Genomic DNA, 18,204 nt, shown 5'->3' on the forward strand with positions numbered 1-18,204 from the left:
ACCACCTCCACTGCTACTATTCTGTTCCATTATTTCTCCCCTGGATTATTAAAAGGGCCTCTAACTTGTCTCCCTGCTTTTGCCCTTAATCCTTGTATCTATTTCCAACAGCAGCCAGAGTGATCCTTTCGGATTGGAAGTCAGATCTTGTCTTTTCTCTGCTCAAAACTCTGTAATGGCACCTCCATTTCACTAAGGAGTAAAAGCCAGAATCTTAAAATGTTCTATAAACCCTGCACTCTATGTCACCCTCCCAAACCCCACACGTCTTCTCTGACCTAATCTACTTCTCTCCTGGTTCTCTGCTCCAGCCACACTGACCTACTAGCCATTCCTTGAATTTACCAGGCATGTACCAGCCACAGGGCATTTGCACTGACCGTTCTCTGGGTCTGGAGTTCTCCTTCCCTCAAATATATTTATCACTCTTTCATCTCCTTCAGGTCTTGGCTCAAATATCTCTTTCTCTATAAGGCCCTAATTGATTTCCATCTTGAAAAGTACTCAGCACTTCAGCATTCACTTTGCCCCACTGTGCTATTTCTCCACAGCATTTATCACCTTTTAATACATTCTTTAGTTTTTTGTGTGTAATTCATTTCTCTTAGTCACCGAAAATGTATCCATAAAAGCAGGGATTTTTGTGGTGATTTACTCACTGCCGGGGGAAGATCAATATTACAGATGCATATTTAATGCTTCTGATCCAGACTTGTACTTTGATACTCATTAAATGAAGGTGTCATGGATTGAATTGTGTCCCCCCAAAAATATGTGTATCAATTTGGCTGGACCATGATTCCCAGTATTGTGTGATCGTCCACCATTTTTCACATGTGTTCTAAATCCTATCACTATGATGTTAATGACATGGGTTAGAAGCTGTTATAATGATGAGATCTACAAGATTAGATTGTGTTTTAAGCCAATCTCTTTTGAAATATAAAAGAGAGAAGCCAGCAGAGGGACAGGTCCTTATACCACCAAAAAAGCAGTGCCGGGAGCAGAGCATGTCTTTTGGACCTGGGGTTCTTGCATGGAGAAGCTCTTAGTCCAGGAGAAGACTGCTGAGAAGGACCTTCCTCCAGAGCCAACAGAGAGGGAAAGCCTTCCCCTGGAGCTGACAGCCTGAATTTGGACTTCTAGCCTACTACACTGTGAGAAAATAAATTTCTCTTTGTTAAAGCCATCCACTTGTGGTATTTCTGTTACAGCAGCACTAGATGACTAAGACAAAGGTATTTAAATAAGCAGAGAAGGATGGTTCATGCTGAGGGCATAGCACTGGTAAAATTCTGATATGCAAGAAAGCAAATTAGTACGCTGGTTCTCAGGTGGTACCGATGTTATCAGGGGAAGGGATGCAGGATTTACTTAAAATAGGAATGCATCCATAGACCACGGCAACATCTTAACTGAAAGTACAAACACCACTTGATCCACAATAACAAATAAAGGGAAGGAATGGCAAAGGAGTTCCACCTGGGGTGCTGGGACATTCAGGGAAACTTTGATCACAAATAACCTGCTTGACAAAGTAAGAAGTTCCTCCCTCGTTCTTATTATTTAAATTCTATGGAGGAAGAAGGCTGTTTTTGGAAAGGTAATAAAACCTATGGATCCTTCCAAGAAAAATGTTTGCACCTGTAAAACTTACAATTTCAGAGTCTACCATCTCCTGAAGCCTACCCACAGACCACCACGGATGAGTGGCTATGAATCCCAGTTTAAAAAAAAAAAAGCAGATCGATCCCAGTTAAGAAATATTGTTCCACCAGCATGACAGTAACTTGAATGGAAATGATGCTGAGTTTCCAGCGTGGTTAGTTGTAATGCTGGGTCCTAACATTCTGAGCCAATCTCCGAACCTGAAATTCACGCCATTAAAAAGAGAGAGCCTTCAACCACGATTTCTTAAAATTGAGTGTTCTCAATCAACATATAGAATTAAACATCCTAACGTTATCATGTTCAGACTGACTAGCTTTTTATTTTAAGTTTGGTATAGATAATTTTGTAAAGTTCACAATATAGCCCGAAGGAAGACTATTTAGGTATAGTAATTTGATTTATTTTTTTTTTTTTAACTGAAACCAGGGAGCATTCATTCCATCCAAACAATCTAAGCTATTGTCTCTCTGGCTTCTGTACAATTTTATCATTAGGCATCTTTCATCTAAATAATTCATTAAAAATATTATTTAATGAGTCTTTGCTTTTCTACCAAATACCCAATCTCTCTATACCAAAGAATCCAGAAGTAATTATTAGGAATTCCGCTTGAGTAGTTCTTGCTCAGATACATCTCTAGAGAGGGGAGTGGCAAGGGAAGGGAGAGGGTCTTGTTTACATCTAAGCACGAACAGCTCTTTACTCACTGGGTTAGAGACCATTCACTCTACTATAATAATTTGAAAGCAGAGAACTCCTCCATTGGAATGTTTTTCCATATCTGACATATGATGCCAACCCTTACAGGGATAAAGCCCACAGAGACAAATCTAGAGGCACTGAGTTTAACCGGTGTCAGTCCTGAGAGGTCTCTTTGGTTGGCTTCATTTCCTTGTTGCCACACATCAGAGGACGAGTTTACTAACAGCCGTCAGCCACACACATCCAAGCTGGATCTAAGCCAAGAGCAAGCAGCTTTGCTTAAATCTGGGCAGCGAGGTGGAAGGGGGCTTAGGGATCAGCTGGCGGAAAGCATGCAGGGCCTGTTGGACAGCAACTGGAGGAAGTTTGGACCCGCTGGCAGGGGCACATATGAGTGGTTGGCCAGCGAACCCAGCCTACCGCTTCTGGAGACCCAGCTGCAGGTCTGTACCTATGACTTCTGCCTTCTTTCCCCTAAAGTATTTTTGTTAGTTTTAAAACAACCGTGCTTATATTTTCAGGATCTCGAAATTTAGTGGCAACATTTTGCATTTGCATCTTGCAACATACAAATTCACTTACAGGCATGGTCTAAGGAATTAACTTGAAATTTTGTATTTTTTTTTTTTTTAACAATGTAAGGAGTAAATGCAAGTAAAACTTGTCAAAAATATATTCTAAGGTTCAAAGAATGCCTAAAGGTAAAAAAAAAAAAGGTAGGAGTCAACAAATTTTGTATGCCTTTTTGTTACAGCTTTGTCCTTTGCTCAGTTAAAATTTGCTCAGTTAGCAATATCTATATTCCCTTTGGTTCTCAGAATAGTGTAATGACCACTGTTTTTAAGAGTTAAGAGTAAACCAAGTATCTCACTTCAGTGAAGCTAGCAGGAGGGTTAAGGAGGATTCATTTCTACAAAACGTAGCGGCTGCTTTGCCTTGTCTGGCAAATCACCAGAGAAATCTCTATCTAGGCAGCATTAAGACAAAATATTTGTAGGAACCTAAAAAAACAGAATTGACACTATAATCAGAATGGAAATGAGTAATATCACAGGCCACACAAGGAAGAGGAAAACAAACTTATTTTCTTGTTTTCAGGAAAATCACCTGGTGAGATTGGTATTTAAGCTCTCCAAAGCCACCTTTTACAGAAAAACGCACATACATATTTAATGATACATATCTTTCAGCAGTTATACCATGAACTGCAATTTCCTTGAAATATTCCCTGAACAACAAAGCCCTTGAGTCAATAAAAGGCACATCAGAAAAAAAACAGTTACTACACTACTTTGAGAAAAGTAAACAAATTAGAACATTTAACTATAAAACTAAAGATAACATTTCCACATCAAAAAATTCCAAACACTTTTTAACTGATATACCATGAAACATTAAATAAGCAAATTAAGGATACCATAATAAATTTGTTCTATAACTCTGTACATTTAACTGGAAAACAAGAAGAGTTCTTTATCTCAAGAAATTATCATAATCTGCTGTATTAGATAAAACTTTCTAGTGTCACTCGATGCTTGGACAAAGGCAATACTGACTATAAGAGAGGGTTATGCCCTATTTTGTCTCCCACATTTTTGCAACAAATACTGACAGTACCATAAGTGGTATAAACATAAGTGATAGAACCTATTGTGTACAACCTTTTAAATAGAACATGACCTACCGTGTATATTCCATGCACATTGAATCTACAGGGCGTAAGAGAATTTCAGTCTAATGCTCACAACTGATCAGAAACGATAATTTTCCTATTATAGCTAGAGAATGAAGAAGAAAAATAAGTTATACAAAATGGTCTATGTTTATGAAGGTCGAAGAGTGATGGTTTTAGGTACTGAAATAATAGCTTTAACATATTTAATGATCCATCTGGAGGAGGAAAATAAATCACAGTTACATTTCCTTTTGACTCCAACTCTTAATAAGTGTAATAAATTCACTTCTGAGTTCATCTACTCTTATACCTTTTGTAATTAAATTACCTTATAACATCACCAAAGATATTTACGTGAACAATTCTGTTAAACTAGGTTATGTGCGAGAAAACAGAAAGAATCCATAGCCTAGAAATATAACCTAAAAAAACACACACAAAATATGTTAATGTTACTAAAATATTTTTTATGAGAATACATAGATTAAAATTAAAATTTAGTAATGCCAGGTTTATCATCGCTATATTTTCCAGGCTTACACTTGATCAATAACTTTGTTTCCTCTGGTTATCTTTAATAATTTATTTTCTAGTGAATTTGACTGTTTGATACCCTGAGATACAAATATATAAATACCTATTATTCACCAAGTATTTTACACATATTAATTCATTGAATTTCCATGCTAACCTTCCAAGTAGTTGGTATTATTTCCATTTGATAGAAGAGAAAACCTAGGCTCAGGAGGTGGTAAGCTCATGTAACTATCAGAAGGTCGTACTAGAATTCAAAGCCACAGCTATCAAACTCCCAAAGACAACAGTCTGCTTTCCCAAAACACTTTAATTTTTTGCATTTTAAGCTAAAATATCTTAACGCATATCTTACCAGGGGCAAAATATATGGCAGTATAAATATTAAATAAACCCTGTAATTTTGAGTCAAAATAGCACACATAGTTGTAAACTCTTTATAGAGTATAAAGGAATATACAAGCCATGCTACATAAGCCTGTCTCTTAAGAGGTCACGGTCAGCAAAACATTTGTCCTTTCCAACAAAATTGAGGTGAGAACCTCAGTTCTCATTGTTGAATTCTAAGTTTATTTTAAATATGAGCTTGATTTTTTTTGTTTGTAGTAAACACAGTTATAATTTTTTCTTTTTCTTCATAGTAGTGGATGCTAACAATTATATTTGTTACTGGATGCTTTATATAATGGAGAAATTTTTTAATTCTTCATTATTTCTTAGTAGCTTTATTAAAAGCAATGTCTACACAATTCAAAACAGTATTTTTTTCAGGCTGCTTTTCTGTCTTGCTGTTGAAGCATCATTTCATATCTAGCATATTATTTACTCTATCAGGAGCCATTATTATTTTTTTGAGCTTATACTTTTAAATTGTCTAAGAATTCACGTACAGTTTTCTTTAAAAAGTTCAAAATGTTCTATATTTATGCTATAAACACTGCAAAGAAACTTAAGGAATCTTAAACTCATTTACCATGTCAGCCATTAAATCAGAATTTGAATATTATTTATATGTGATATGAACATATAACAATGTAAGATTTTGTTTCATAATTAAAGAACTTAAGTCCCATATGATCCATTTGTGACAATAAAACATTGGTCTAAACAGCTCATGGGATTCGTTTTCTTGGTTTGGAGGTTTTTGTTGTTGTTCTTTAGGTGACATTGAGTCAATTCTGACTCTTAGTGACCCTATGCACAACAGAACGAAACACTGCCTGGTCCTGTACCATCCTCACAATTGTTGCTGTGTTTAAGCCCATTGTTGCAGCCACTGTGTCAATCCATCTCATTGAGGGTCTTCCTCTTTAGTTTTGAGGGACATCCCAACTGGCCTAATATTGTTTCTCAGTACTTCTGTCTACCTCCTAGCTTGTAAGATAGTACCTAGGTTAAAAGTTAGCAAGCGGCCATCCAAGGTACAACACTAGGTCTCGATTCACCTGAAGCAATAGAGGAACAAGTATAGTGAGGAAATGGAGGAGGAGATGATTGTGTGTCTGGTTACCTCCATGGACAACTACCTCTTTTGCCATGAGAACAGAAGAACGAGATGGTGGCCAGCTACCATTACTGATCATTTTGATCCAAGATTCTACAGGAGAATCCTGATCAAAAGGGGAAAGGATGAGGAACAGAATTTTAATTTCTCCATGGAAGCCAGACTCTCTGGAGCCATTGAAGCTGGGTGAACCCCTGAAACTATCACCCTGAGATCATCTTTAAACTTTAAACCTTAAATTAAGCCTTCCTTGAAGGCTTCTTTGAACCAAAAAATAGTTTATTTTTAATAAGTATATCTACTTTAAACACTGTGCTCCTTTAAAGAACTATCTCTGGGATCAAACTGACAAGAGCAACTCAAAAGCTAGATGAGAGGCTTAGGGGACAGGGAGACTAGGTCAATGATGATAGAACAATTCAGAGAACAATGGTAAGAATGTTTGCACAACTTGAAAGTAATCAATGTCAATGAGTTGTACATACAGAAACTGTTGTAATGTCACCTAAAGAACAACAACAAAAACTCCAAACCAAGAAAACAAATCCCACGAGCTGTAATGGTATTATGACTGTATATTTTCACACACACAAATATATATATATATATACACATATATATAGGTCTGATTCTAAATATAACAAATAAATAGTAAGAGTTCCCATTCAAAAAGTGAATGGTGGATCTACTAAAATTTATTCTCATATTTTACTTTGGTGGAAATATTATAGGATATCAGCAATGGGTACTTTTTGAGATTTTGAAGTCACACTTTACTAAGCAAATTCACTTTATTACAGGAGGCTCACACTCATTTGCAAAAGTGAGTGATTAGAGTGATTTTAGGGCAAGTAATAATGTAAAAATATCCCTGGGTAGCACAAATGGTTTATGCACAACTATTTGGGACTAACGTAAAGGCTGGTGGTTTGAACCCACCCAGCAGTACCACAAAAGAAAGGCCTGGCAATCTGCTTCTGTAAAGATTACAGCCGAGAAAACTCCATAGAGTAGTTTTACTCTGTAACATATGCAGTCAACAGCAAGGAATGGTAATGGTGAGAAGGACAAAGGATGAAGAAAGAGAACTTCAGGCCTTAGAAATGCAGGGGCCTTCTGACTCCTGACTCATTTCTATTCCCAAAATCCAGGGCACCCAGAAGATAAGTTCCACCAAAGAAGATGTGGAACCCTTCCTGTGCATCCTTCTTCCAGCCACCATCCTGCTCTTCCTGGCCTTCCTGATGCTTTTCCTCTACCGCCGCTGCAAGTCCCCACAGCCCCAGGGGCAAGTTTTCAGCATTGACCTCCCAGAGCACCCACCTGCAGCAGGAGAAGTGACTGACTTCCTGCCAGGCTTACCCTGGAGCAGCGAGCAGAACTTCCCATACTCTCCTCTGCCCACGGAAGCAGCCCTCCTCTCTGTGGGTTTACCACCTTCCTATGAAGAGGCCACCAGGAAAGCCCCTGGGGAAGAGGCCCCAGATGCTGTCCTTCAGTATGAAGAGGGCGCACCTGAACTGGGTGAGCACAAATAAACTGCTCTTAGAAACCATGTAAAACACAGATCTCAGCCCTCAGTCGAGCCACATGAGAAGGGGGAAAAGGCATGGACACCTGAAAGCCACTATTCATTGGCTGACTTCTAGATGGATGGGACACTTTAGGTGAGGGGAGGGGGGACCAACTTGATAAATGTCAATTTCTTTAACCCATTTCAAATTCTTTAGGGAAAAGTTCTCCACATTTTTCTAAAAATGACTGGGCTCTTCTAAAATGCATCACACCCCTCAGAAAAATAGGAAAATTCTACGTGCGCTGAGAAAAAAGTTAGAATTACTAGTGAGCATAGAAACTAGCTCTGAAAAGAAAGAAAAAAGAAAATGCTAGACAAGCCAAAGGTAATTGCGTTTGTCACCAAATAAAACCAGTTTTTCAGGACATCATTGTTTTACTCTTATGTGAGCGCTTCAATACATAGAAAGTTCTAGAAGGAGGAAAAGATCACTTCTGAGCGGCAGTGATCAACTGTTGTGTTACAAATAATGGTGAATTATGTTTCAATATTAATAATGAAAGTACACACATCTACATTTTACTTAAAAAAAAATAAAGCATCTCCAAAGTTATCTCCTTTGTATGTCGCTCTTGCTCACTTATCTTCTGATTTGCCTCCTTGAATGCGAGAGGGATTTGGCTTAGTTAGGTGGGAATGCCTTGCACTAGAATGTCATGGGTCACATATGCTGTGGCAAAAGACAGAGTTGTGGCTATAATACATTATCTTGGGTGATGCTATGACTGAATTTGTGGCCTTCACCAAGCAACAGTAACAGAGCAGAAATCAGTTCAACACTGGAAAACAGAGCTGAAAATGTTGGATCACATGGTGAAGAGAATCATAGATTAGCTGCAACAGGACCTTGGAAAACAACATAGTTCAAACTCTTGCTTTACAGGTGCGTAATCTAGAGTTCAGACAGGCTGACTAACTTGCCCAATGTCACACACCTCATAAGAGGCAGAACTGGGACCAGGAGCCTGCCTTCCCTGTCCCGGGCTGGAACACTTCCACTGCAAGAGATGTTCTCCCAAGAAAATTGCAAATGTGAAATTTCAGCCCAAGCTCCTGATGGGGGTCAAGGATCTCAGCAGAAGGAGTATGCTTGAGTTTGGAATTGACACAAATCTTTGTCAGTGATTTTCAAGTGGGGAGGTAGAGCTGGGTCACATACCACCTGGGGGAAAAAAAAGTCTAGTTGCCATTGAGTCAGTTCCAACTCATGGTGACCCTACATGTGTTGGAGTAGAGCTGAGCTCCATAGGATTTTCAAGGCTGTGACCTTTTAGAAGTAGATTGCCAGCTCTTTCTTCCAAGGTGTCCCTGGGTGAACTCAAACCTTCAACCTGTCAGTTAGTAGCACAGTGCAGTTAACCGTGTGCACCACCCAGGGACTCCATATCAGAATATTCATGGCGGTGTCAGGGAGAGGAGGCAGGAGGATGACGTGTATAGTTTTTAAATTCCTATTCAATGTTATAATTTATTATTTGTAAAACAATTTTTATTGTTTTCACAATACAAAATGCAAAACTAGACAATCCTTTCATGATTCAAAATGAATGAAAATAGTGAGTTTTCTTTTTTCTCTTGACATGACCATTTTTATGCTAGATATGCAATATGATACAGTTTTAAGAAAATAACAAGGAAACAAAAATAGGATACATTTCTTTTTTCAATGTAAAATAATAGTACCTTTGAGGACTTAAGCAAAATATAACCCATCTTTGTGAAAATCAATAAGGTTTCTTTTAGAAAAAGTGTACTGGACCAACCCTTAATGTTCTGTAAGGAAAGTAAACATAAGGAAAGAAGAAGGTCAGCAGAGAGCCTTCTTCAGATTTTTTTTTTTAATCCCAAAACACTAGTTCCATGTGAGACTGTTAATTTTCTCCTAACTGCTATTCCTTCTTCTTTCTTGCTTACAGAACCCTAATTTCGTTCTGCTATCCTGAGGTCACGTGCTCAAAGCAAGCTGGGACCCTGACAATGCCAGGGGGAGCATCATGATTGTTAATGGTGGTGCCCTAGATTCCTTCCCCGGGACTGATTTGGTCTTTGGGACTGAAGAGGAGATCTACAGGAGAAGTGTTTGTTTTAGAAAAGGATGTCTTGCTGTTAAACAAATGGAAGGAAATACCCCACCTCTTTGTTGAATGTTATATACTTGCATGTGATGCCTGGGGCTGCTGCAACCATCTTGCAACCATGAGGTGAGGCAGCAGCCATGTCTCGTATTGAGGATGGTAAGGTAGAAAGATGGAATACACTTGGGTTGAGGACATTGTAGAGTAGCTGAATTAACCCTGCCACTGTCTATATTTTAATGAGAACACATATTTCCTATTGTTTTAAGCCATTGAAACCAAGTTTGTTACTTGTAGACAAAAACATCCCAACTGCTACAATTTCTAAGGCTATTAAGGAAATACATTGCAATGTTAAAAAAAAAAAAAATGTTCTGAGAAGACTTACTTGAAATGAGAAATGGCTCATTTAAAGTTTTACCACTGATCTGGGGAAGGAAATATTTCCTTTGACGGAACCGAAGCAGTGAAACAAACTATAAATCAGGAGTTGCCAGCTATACCCCACAGGCCAAATCCAACCTGTTTTTATACAGCCTGTGAGTTAAGAATGGTTTTTACATTTTTTAATGGTTGAAAAACATAAAAAGAATATTCCACGATACATGAAGATTATATGGATTCAAATTTTGGTGCCCAGAAATAAAGCTTTATTGGAACAGAGGCTGTATAACCTCCAAAGCCTAAAAAATTTACTACCTGGTTCTTTATAGAAAAATTCTGTTGATCCTCACTATAGATTAGTAGATTTCAACCCTGATTGCATAATAGAATCATTTGGGGAGCTTTCAGAACTATAGACACCAGGGCCCACCCAGACCAGTTAAATAGAAAAAGTGCCAGTGATACTAATAGGTGGCCAAGGTTGGAAGTTCTACTCTAGGTAATGTGAGTGGGTTACAAAATACAGGTGTGCTTAATGTGGGCAGGTGTAAGGTAACAGATTTAGAGAATGCTAGGCCTGTAAATATGGCTTTGAGCCATCATTTATAACGCAACCTTCTCTGTAAACGCCTTCCTGGAGCCATCAGACTAACGTGCAGCTGTAGCCGATTCAGCTCACAAAGCAGGCTTCCCAGGCAAGCATTAGGAACAACAGTGTAGACAGCATGTCCCTGTCTAAATGCTGACACAACTGGCAAACATGAGTAGTGCTGGCTGTTAGCACTCCAAGAAAGGCAGAGTGGAGGTGAAGAAAAACCATAAATGAAAGAATTAGATTGTTAACAGCTAAGAAGTATTTTGCAAAAATAAATAATTCTAGCCAGAAAATATTAAGACTGAAAGAGAATATAATGGAGACAATGAATAGGATGTGGACATTTTCACTAATATCGACACTGGTCCAGAAAATGCCTTTAAGTTATCATTTTATAAAAAAGAAAATGAAGTAATGGGTTATGTCAGAAGCACTTATTTTCTAAACATTCTTATAGTAAGAAGTGATTTATTCAAGCTATACGTATTCATTGAAACCCTGGCAGCGTAGTGGTTAAGCGCTACGGCTGCCAACCAAAATATGTATTCATCATGTTAATATATAAACAGACTTCCTTAAGTGTAAGTACAAGTCAGGTATTCAGATAGTCAACCCTGGAGGTATGGTAAGGCAGGATGAAAAGACCCTAAATCAGATTCCAGTTGGACAGGTGACTAGGAAGGTCATCTAAATCAGCGCTCTACAAAGCATGGCCCCTGAACCAGTGCTGGCTCACAAACTATTTGTTACCAGCCTAAAACAAGGTAATTAGAGAAACTGAGTGTTTAGAAATGTGTATAGCAATTTAACATTTTTACAAAATCCATGCAGATGATCAGTAGACTTGTCTCACTGAACTTGGTATTGACCAATTCAAAGAGCATAGAACTTGTGGGACACACAGCATATACCGTGAGCTGCATAGAGTCTCGTGCCCTAGGAACATATATTGGTATGTGACAAACTGGATTTTTTTTTTTTAAGGTCCTTCATCACAGATAGTTTGAGAAGCACTGATGTAGAAGATGAGCTGCCTCAGGCATTATTGCTGTCTTTCCTCATCTTGAAGTCAATTCTTACCTGCTAAGGACCTCTCCCACCCCTGGATCTCATTCTGAACATGCAGACCCAAACTCAAACTCAGATACAGGTCCAGGAACAGGCTAAGAATTGACTAGTTCATAGACCCCTTCAAGACTGGAGTCAGTGGCTCTTCTGGGAAGTGAGAATATGGAAACACTGTAACAGCTCTGTGAAAGTAACATCTCTCTTCTAAAAAGTCATTAGGAACCAAGTCCAATTTCTATGAAGTCTTCCATTTGTCCTAATCAAGAACTGAATATAATAGTTCTAAGGCAACAGTGAAAGCTCCACATGTAAGAGTTTAAGAGAACATCTTAGCTGCCCTGATGTTTTTAGGAAATGATCCTTAATCAGGTCATCTATTAGAAACATTTCCTCTTAGCTGAATGTGAGCCATCTGGTTGGTGTGTATTTGGTGGTCTACTCTAACTTCAAAGCAAGAACCTTTTAAAATCAGTACAGCTGTCCCCTTCTTTTTATATAAACACCCACCACTGCCTCAGAAGTTATATCATGACTTACTTTGATTAAAATTGATGTTTTAATTTTTAAAGTCATTTCCAGCCTTAGACTTAGCTTTCCTCTTCTCAATACCACATTCAATAAATGTCTCTTCATTTTCTGCGGCACATAAGAAAGGTGGTTCACAGGTGCTCCTAGAAACCCTCAATTATTATATAAGTGCCTGATAAATTCTATGACAGGCATTCATTCAACATTCATCAAGCAATTATCTATCAGGCACTGAGCAAAGTGCTCAGAGCAAAAGAGGCTTCATAGGTCGTTTTGTGTCTAAATAATGGATGAGTGTTATAATTCTCATAAAAATTAAAGGAGAAGCCAGCAAAAAGAAAAGGTTACATTACGTGTTAAAATACAAAGTTGCTACCAATTTTACAGTTATCACATATGAATGAGACACTGGTAGTTATTAAAAAAAAAAAAAAAAAAAAGACCATATATTTAAACTATGGGTGCAAGAATGACCCCAGAGACTTCTAGTTTCCAGGCCAGATATAAGAAGCTTGGAAGTCATCCTTCCCATCAGAAAAAAGCTAAAACTGTGAAGAGCAACAACTCTTGTTATGTCCATGACAGAAGCCGCATCACAGAACCAATCACTGCCCAGAAACCTGGAGAGACAGATTAATATAAAGAATCTCCACTTACAGGGGCAGAGATCTCCACCGCTGCTGCCACCTCCGGACCACAGTTAGGCAGGCATACTTAAAGGGTAATTGAGTAATTGCTAGAGACTGAGCGTGAACTAGCTTGAGTGATAAAAACTCCTGGAGGCCCAGCTTGGGGAGGGGGTGGGGCACACTTTTGTGAGTTTTCCTTGTGAAGCTCTGAGAAAAATCCCCTCCACTTCCGAAACAGGAGGAAGGGAAAAGCAATCATTTTGAAACAGTGCTTTGTTCTCTTTGACAAGGGAGACTGCTTTGCTAGAGCCTAGCCAATGTGAGTTTTATTAGAGTCTAACTAACTTAGAGGAAGGGAAATACCCAGCTCCATCCTCATCAAGCCTTCCATGTGTCAGAGGAGAATTGCCAAACTACAGCTTCCTTCTAGCCAATGTTGTTGTTGTTAGGTGTCGTCGAGTAGGCTCCGACTCATAGCGGCCCTATGCACAATAGAACGAATATAGTACTAGCCAATATAGTACTGAAAAACAACAGAGTTGGAGGACTGACACAACCCAACTTCAAGACTTACTATAAAGCTACAGTGAACAATAGTGACAGTATGGTATTGGCAAAGGAACAGAACAGAGAACCCAGAAATGGACACAGAAATATAGTTAACTGATCTTTGATAAAGTAATAAATGCAACTGAATGGAGAAAGGATAGTCTTTTCAGTAGTGGTGCAGTGGTTAAGACCTACAGCTGCTAACCAAATGGTCAGCAGTTCGAATCCACCAGCCACTCCTTGGAAACCCGATGGGGCAATTCTATTCTGTCCTATAGGGTCACTATGAGTCAGAATCGACTCAACAGCAATGAGCTTTAGTGGGTTTTCAACAACTGGATAGCCACATGTTAAAACGTTAATCTAAACACAGAGCTTACATCTTTCACAAAAATTAACTCACAATGGATCATAGACCTAAATGAAGTTGCAAAACTTTATGATTTCTAGATGATAACATAGCAGAAAATCCAGGTGCCCTTAGGTTTGGTGATGACTTTTTAGATACTATATCAAAAGCACAATCCATAAGAAAAAAAAATTGATAAGCTGGGCTTCATTAAAATGAAAAACTTCTGTTCTGCAAAAGACACTGTTAAGAGAATGAAAAGACAAGCTACAAACTGGGAAAAAAATATTTGCAAAACACAGATCTGATAAAGGACTTGTATCCAAGACATACGAGAAATTCTTAAAACTGAATAAGAAACCAAACAGCCCAACTATAAAATGGGCAAAAGATCTGAACAGAACCATCACCAAAGACATACAGATGGCAAATAAGGATATGAAAAGAGGCTCAACATCATAGGTCATTAGGGAATTGCATATCAAAATAACAATAAAGTACCACTACACATTTACTATTGTTGTCAGTTGCCATCGAGTCGGTTGACTCATGATGACCCCATATGTATCAGAGTAGAACTGTGCTCCATAGCGTTCTCAAGGCTGTGGCCTTTCAGAAGCAGATCACCAGGCCTGTCTTCCGAGGTGCCTCTGAGTAAGCTGGAACAGCCAACCTTTCAACTAATACAAGCACATAATGATTTGTACCATCCAGGGACTCCACACACCTACTAGAACACTAAAACCTAAAACACTGACAAAACCAATACTGGTGAGGATGTGGGGCAACAGGAACTCTCATTCATTGCTGGTGGGAATACAAAATGGTACCATTTTAGAAGACAGTCTGGCAGTTTCTTACAAAGCTAAACATAGCCTTACCATTTGATTCAGCGATTCTGCTCCTAGGTATTTATGCAAGTGAGATGAAAATGTACGTCCTCATAAAAACCTGCACATGGATGTTTATAATAGCTTTATTCATAACTGCCTGAAGGTAGAAGTAATCACATTCAATAGATGAACGGAGTATTATTCAGCAATAAAAACAAATGAGCTATCAAGCCATGAACAGACATGGCAGAACATTCCATGCATCCTGCTAAGATAAAGAAGTCAGTCTGCAAAAGCTCCAGACTGTAGGATTCCAACTATGTGATATCTGGAAAATGCAAAACTATAGAGACAGCAAAAAGGATTGGTGGTTGCAAGGGAGATACAGGGAGGTAGGAGACTATTCTAACTATTCTGTATGATACTATAATGGTGGACATATGACATTAAGCATTTTTTAAAGCCCATAGGACTGTACAACACAGAGTGGACTCGAATGTAAACCATGGACTTTAGTTAATAACAATGTGTCAATATTTGCTAATCAATTGTAACAAATGTACCACAGGAATCCAAGATGCTAAGGGGAGAAACAACTGGAGGGCAGGGGAGTAAATGGCAACTCTGTACATTTACATAGGAAATACTCTTCTAGTTATCATTCCTGAAAACATATCATCCCAAACTTCACAGCATAAAAAAAAAAAAAACAACCATCTATGCCACTGGACCGGGTACTTGAAAATGATTAAAATGACACATTTTATGTTGTGTACATTTTATAACACATTAAAAAAAAATTTTTTTATTATTATGTTCACATATTTTGCAGGCTAAGAATTCAGAAAGGGTACTATGGGGATAACTTATGTCTGCTTCACGATCTCTGGGCCCTCAGCTGGGAAGACTCCACAATGTCTGGAAGTGACTTATTACCAGGGGCTGGGATCATCTGAAAGCTTGCCCACCCGAATGACGCTAGCTTGCAACTAGGAACCAACACATAGCCTCCCAATGGAGCTGCTTGGGTTTCCCATCAGCATGGTTGTTGGGTTCTAAGAGCAAACGCCCCAAAAATAATTAGGTGGAGGCCTTTAATGATCTAGCCTCGGAAGTCACACCGTGTGACTTGTACTGTAGTCACAAGCCTGCCCAGTTTCAAGGAAAGGGAACATAGACTCATCTCTCAATGGAAGGTGTGTCAAAGTCACATTGGAAAAGCAGCATGTTAGATGGGAGATAGTGTTGCGACCACCTTGGGGAAATAAAATCTGGCATAAGTATGGAATAAATAATCAATGAATAAATAAACACTATTGCCATTAGACATTAGTGCTTCTCTCAAATCTTTTGGGTCCTTTTCCTTTTGAGAACACGGTGTGATTGCCCTTCCACTCCCTGGGTGGTGCAGTTAATGTGCTTGGCTGCTACATGAAAAGTTGAAGGTTCAAGTCCACCTGAAGGCACCTTGGAAGAAAGGTCTGGTGAATCACTTCCAAAAATCAGCCATCGAAAATCCTGTGGAGTACAGTTCCACTCGGACACACGTGGGGTTGCCAAGAGTTGGAATCGACTCAGTAGTAACTGGTGGTTGAGGTTAGTCAAGGCCATGTGAGTTTGGCCAGTTCAATGTGAATGGAAACCGCTTTTGAGATTCGCAAGCAGAGCTCTCCAGGGCACTCTTCCCAGGCTAAAGTGATCGTGGAGGCACCTGGTTATCACAAAGGTGCCACGCTGCACCAGCGCATGGAGAGCACCTGCCCTGGAGCATCACCCAGACCCAGTGACAACTTTGCAGGAGCAAGAAATCACCCCCCCCTTTTTTTTTTTAATGTTCATAATAACTTTATTTGTAATACCCCAAAACTGGAGACAACCCAAATATTCATCAACAGGTGAATGATGGAGCAACAAAACCGTGGTATAATCATACAATGGAATACTGCTCAGCAATAAGAAGGAAGAAAATATTGATGCATATAAGAACATGGATGAGTCTCAAAGTAATTCTGCTGAGTGAAAGAAGTCAAACAACAAGGAACGGCACTGTACGGTTCCATTTATAAAACTCTAAAACATGCCAATTACTCTTTCTTTAATGACAGAACACAGATCAGTGGGGGTGGGAGGTATGAGGAAATTTTGGGGGGAGATTTTTGGGGGACATAGATGTATTATCTTGATTGTGGCATTGGTTTCACAGGGGCAGGGTTACACATATGTAAAAACTCATCAAATATACACTTAAAATTGTTGTCAGTTGCCTTCCAGTCGGCTCCTGACTCCTGGCAACCCCATGCACAAGGGAACAAGACACTGCGAGGTCCTGCTCCGTCCCCATGATTGGTTTCAGGTTGCACTGTTGTCATCCACAGGGTTTTCATTGACTGGTTTTCAGAAGTACATTACCAGGCCTTTCTTCCTAGTCCATCTTAGTCTAGAAGTTCTATTGAAACCTGTTAAGCATCAGAGCAACACCCAAGCCTCCACTGACAGACAGGTGGTGGCTGCACACGGCGTGCACTGGCCAGGAATCAAACCCAGGTCTCCCACATGGAAGGCAAGAATTCTACCACTGAACCACTAATGCCTCATAGCAAGTTCCTAGAATGTCATGTATTTTTCTTGTCCCTCCCAGCCGCCCCCAGTGGTATCTCTGACCCAAATCCATTCTCTACACAGCAGCAGGGGGAGCTTCCAAAGCCCAAATCAGCAGATCACTCCCTGCGTAAAACCTGCCCAGGGTAAGTAAAATCCAGCCTCCTGACAGTGACCTTCAGGACCTTCCCACCTCTGGCCTCATCTGCCTTGCCTCTCCCCAGGGGTCACCAGGCTGTACCCTCCTACTGGCCGTGAAAATGCCCAACAGGCTCTTGCCCCTGCACTCGGTCTCTCCTCTGAAGCATGGAGCACAAACCAAACCCATTACCAGAGTGTCGATTCTGACTCATAGCAACCCTATGGGACAGAGTAGAACTGCCGCATCTTTCTCCTGCTGAACGGCTGGTGGGCTTGAACCATCAGCCCTTCAACCCTTCAGTTAAGAGCCAAGTACTTAACCACTGTGCCGCCCAAACCAGAAAACCCATTGCCATGGAGTCGATTACTACTCATAGCAACACCATGTGACAGAATAGAACTGTCCCGTAGAGTTTTCTTAGCTGTAATCTTTACTGGAGCAGACCACCAAGTCTTTCTCCCTTGGAGCCACTGGCTAGGAGAGAAGTGCCAACCTTTGGGATAGCAGCCTAGTGCTTAACCATGGTGCCACCAAGGCTCCTTTGGTGTATATGGCAATTATGGGAAATGTTACCATATAAAATTTTTTTGTATCCAGAACAGATACAGTGAAATTTTCCTGCCCTGATTTCCTAATCCTTCTTGTCCTTAGGCAGTCTTGGTGCAGGAGTAAGGCATTAACTTAGAACCAAAAGATGCTACATTGGAGTGATACTCCTACTCTCAAACTGGAAACATTTGGGTAATTAACTCCCCCCACCCCCACCCAATCAGTCTCAGCTTCACGGACTTT

General features: G+C 39.6%; 1 protein-coding gene across 1 annotated transcript; it reads left to right on the forward strand.

Annotated features, from left to right (window-relative positions):
- Positions 1 to 2,705: 2,705 nt before the first annotated feature.
- Positions 2,706 to 9,659, forward strand: SMIM28 (small integral membrane protein 28). The gene is made up of 3 exons (XM_049902037.1): positions 2,706 to 2,816; positions 7,238 to 7,610; positions 9,579 to 9,659. The coding sequence occupies exons 1-3, from the start codon at positions 2,706 to 2,708 to the stop codon at positions 9,584 to 9,586; spliced, it is 492 nt and encodes a 163-aa protein (XP_049757994.1). The 3' UTR covers positions 9,587 to 9,659.
- Positions 9,660 to 18,204: the final 8,545 nt, after the last annotated feature.

This window comes from Elephas maximus, chromosome 1, assembly GCF_024166365.1.
Source record: "Elephas maximus indicus isolate mEleMax1 chromosome 1, mEleMax1 primary haplotype, whole genome shotgun sequence".
Classification (NCBI taxonomy): domain Eukaryota; kingdom Metazoa; phylum Chordata; class Mammalia; order Proboscidea; family Elephantidae; genus Elephas; species Elephas maximus.

Bases quoted from the DNA above. Each gene is read 5' to 3' on its own strand.
- SMIM28 (XM_049902037.1), top strand. From the start codon at position 2,706: ATGCAGGGCCTGTTGGACAGCAACTGGAGGAAGTTTGGACCCGCTGGC. The intron at 2,817-7,237 runs GTCTGTACCTAT...CCCAAAATCCAG, and splicing joins TTCTGGAGACCCAGCTGCAG to GGCACCCAGAAGATAAGTTC.